Genomic DNA, 3,481 nt, shown 5'->3' on the forward strand with positions numbered 1-3,481 from the left:
TTTGTCTCTCATCCATTTTTGGATTTTCGTCTCTCGAAGAATCCCCGAAAACCGGAATATTAATGACGGCTTCGCTTACTCCACCGGCCACCACTCACCGACCCCACCACCACATCTATGGTCTCCCACACCCCCTATTAAAATACACAGAGAACCGACTTACTCTCTAGTCTGTATTCTCTGTCTCTTTCTGGTTCCATTTCTGTGTCTAAGCTTTCCTTCTGCTCTGAAGATTGAACAAGTTTCTCTTTCTTTCTCTCGAAGAGCACATATACATACTTTCTATCTCTAGACGAAGATGGGTTCATGCTTCTCATCTGACGCTACTGATTATAACTCCGATCCTTCTACTGCCAAAGTCATCTCTGTTAATGGAAATCTCCGTGAGTATCCCATACCCGTTACAGTATCACAGGTTCTCGAAATCGAGTCCTCTTCCTGCTTCCTCTCCAATTCCGACTCCCTCTTTTTCGACGACTACATTCCGGCCCTTGATTCCTTCGAAGAACTTAAGGCAGGTCAGATCTACTTCGTCCTCCCCACCAGTCGCCTACAGTATCGCCTCTCTGCTCCCGATATGGCCGCCCTCGCTGTGAAAGCCAGCACCGCACTCTCTCAGAGTTTGACGAAAAAAAGTCGACGGAATGCGAAGATAAAAATATCTCCGGTTTTGGAAGTCAAAAATAAGAACCAGATATTGGGGATTAATGGTGGGTTTGATGGATATTATGAGTATGATGGATTTAAAACTTCCGATGGCAGTAAGTCCAGAATCGGGGTTTCAAGATCTGCTGGTAGCATTACGAAATTGCAGAGAAGTTCTTCCAGACGATCTAAATTCGCTATTCAATCGTTTCGAATGAGGTTGAGCACCATTTACGAAGGATCGATAGTCGATTAATTTCTGGGATTTAATCGATTGGATCATCCATCATCATATCATCATCATCGAGAAAAGAAAATCGACATAAATTCTTATTATGTCTTTTTTGCTATGTAAATTCCTCTCTTTATTTGTTGTGGAGTCCGGACTCTGGAGATCATTTGAGAGGATCAATCGGATCAGGAGACATTTTTTTTTTTTTTTTTTTGTAGATACTTATCAGCTGATACTCGCAGCAAGTTCCAATAGAAGAAGAAGAAGCATTTCATTTGTTCATATTTTGATTTAACATCTTTTATGAAAGTTGAACTGTTAAATTGAACCAAGTCTGAAATTAGCTAGCGATAGAATAGATGATCCAGAGAAAACTGAACAAAATCTGTGATAATCCATTTTCATTTGTTCATTTCGATATCGATTTCTATTCGATTGTGCAAAGGATGGAACTTGAGAGGCTGGAGTTGCAGAGAGGGGAACGGCTATAAACCTATTAAAGCGTACACATCACATCACATCACATCACACCACATAAGATGATAAGAGCTGGGTGAAGTACTTATCATATTTAGGTTCCAAGTTACCAAGAAAAGAAAAACCTGGCAAACCTAAAAGGCTAGAATCGCACAAAAAAAAAAAAAAAGCTAGAATTAATTAAAAAAGGGAGGGCCACGCCAGCCCCCAGTTTTCCTATAGATAGAAAATTGGGTTACCGAAATTAATGTCACAAGTGGTCCTCAAAACTAAAAAATGTCCAAGAAATTCGAATTTCGTTTCACAATGACTTAAAGCTATGTTTGGTAGCTAAGAGAAGAAAAGAAAAGAAAAAAGAAAAGAGAAGAAATGGTGAGAAAATAAAAAGAGTATGTATGTTTGGTTATCAAGAGAAAAAAGGAAAAGAAAATAAAAGAAAAAAAAAAATTCAAAATCTTTTGAATTTTAAGAGAGAGAGATAAACACATAGGAAATCATTGTGTAATCATTCATTTTTTGTCTTATTATGTTTTCATATTTTCTTATGTTTTCTTGTGTTTTTTGCTAGAAAATTTTAATTTCACAATTCTCAAGAGAAATTTTAAATTTGAAAAGGAGAATCTTCTCTCGGGTGAAAACATACCAAGTGCAAAGAAAAATTCTTGATCCAAAGAAAAAAGTATAAAAAATGTAATTTTTTCTTTTATTTTCTTTTCTTTTCTTCTCTTGGCTACCAAACACAGCCTAAAAGTTCCAATAGATGGAAATGGGAGCCGCCCACAGTTGGATGATGCGAATATTTTTTTCTGGGTTTTTAGATTTTTTTCTTTTTTTTTTTGGTAGTAGTGTTTTAGATTCTTATTATTATTATTATTTTTAATAAGGTGTTTTAGACTCTTATACTAATCATTAGAATGTGAAAGGTATTCAACCAAAAAAAGAATGAGAAAGGTATTTAATAGATGCTTCTTCTGATATTATAATACAAAAATAAATTCGAATTTCTGCTCATATTTCATATGGGAAGTAGCTCCTTACCCAGAACAGAAAAAGAAAAAAAGGGAACACGTCAATGCCTCTTGTTTCTATTTCTCTTCTTCGCAAAACAAACGATAAAGGTGTTTGCATAAGGAAGGAGAAAGATAGGCCTATGGAAGCATTGGTGAAACACACACTCTTAGGTAGAGTTCTTTCACTAATCCCGTACATATATATATAGGAAAGTGTTTTTGGTGGGCGAGCGTGGTCCCAATGCTTGCACGAGGCTCAATGGGAGCGTTCGAGGAAGCATCAATAGAGGCGTCATTTTGTATTTCATGGGGATGGGGTGGTCATTTTGCCCTCCATGTGTCTAGGCTCAAATGACAATGCTCCCCGTAGAAATTATTCTCTCTATAAGTATATAAGTTATAGAATTAAACCATTAGATGAGTGTTTAGTAGCAAAAACATGCCACATTAGCCAGACTTTTTCTATCTCGACTTTGAATAATGGTTTTCTATTACTAGTTTTATTTATTTTTAATTTATTTAAATAGGGTGTGGGTTTGTTGGGCAAACAACATAGAGGAGTGCACAATGAGGTTCAATGAAAAATTTTCATATATGAGAGAGAGAGAGAGACCTAACAATGTAGAAACAGATAACTTGTAGAACCCTTTCCTATTTACATATAGGGAAAAAGAACGTTCTCTGATCACATGGTTCCTGAGCCAAGACATAAGAATATGCAAAATTACTATCTTGTCCCTTATGAAATAAAAAATTCCATTCATATAAATGCCCTTTTGTGCCCTTTTATTAGCCCTAATGAGTGTAGGGGCCACACAACCAAGCAAAAATCTCTAGCCATTAAGTATAATACTTTCTAATATTTATTTATGAGTGGCATCCCCCTGAGGCATGTAAGAGTTCCTCCTATAATCCAACTTTTTTTTTGTTTCAACTATAATCCACCCTTCAGAAGAATCTGATCTTGATGACATTTGATCATATATCCTTTTATTATATTTCAGCATTTATTTCTCATATCCAATCCTGGTTTAGTGCTATCTTTATTCAATAATTTAATTGTATTGTTGGTCTCATACCACCCTAGCACGATGAACCTACTAATTGATTTCTTTAA

At 35.9% G+C, this 3,481-nt stretch overlaps 1 protein-coding gene across 1 annotated transcript; it reads left to right on the top strand.

The window, feature by feature from the left end:
• Positions 1 to 298: 298 nt before the first annotated feature.
• Positions 299 to 901, top strand: LOC122073775. The gene has a single exon (XM_042638404.1). The coding sequence runs from the start codon at positions 299 to 301 to the stop codon at positions 899 to 901; it is 603 nt and encodes a 200-aa protein (XP_042494338.1).
• The last annotated feature ends 2,580 nt before the right edge of the window (positions 902 to 3,481 follow it).

Source organism: Macadamia integrifolia, chromosome 3, assembly GCF_013358625.1.
Source record: "Macadamia integrifolia cultivar HAES 741 chromosome 3, SCU_Mint_v3, whole genome shotgun sequence".
NCBI classification, from domain to species: domain Eukaryota; kingdom Viridiplantae; phylum Streptophyta; class Magnoliopsida; order Proteales; family Proteaceae; genus Macadamia; species Macadamia integrifolia.

What these genes read in the sequence shown, in the direction of transcription:
- LOC122073775 (XM_042638404.1), top strand. Translation starts at nt 299, where the DNA reads ATGGGTTCATGCTTCTCATCTGACGCTACTGATTATAACTCCGATCCT.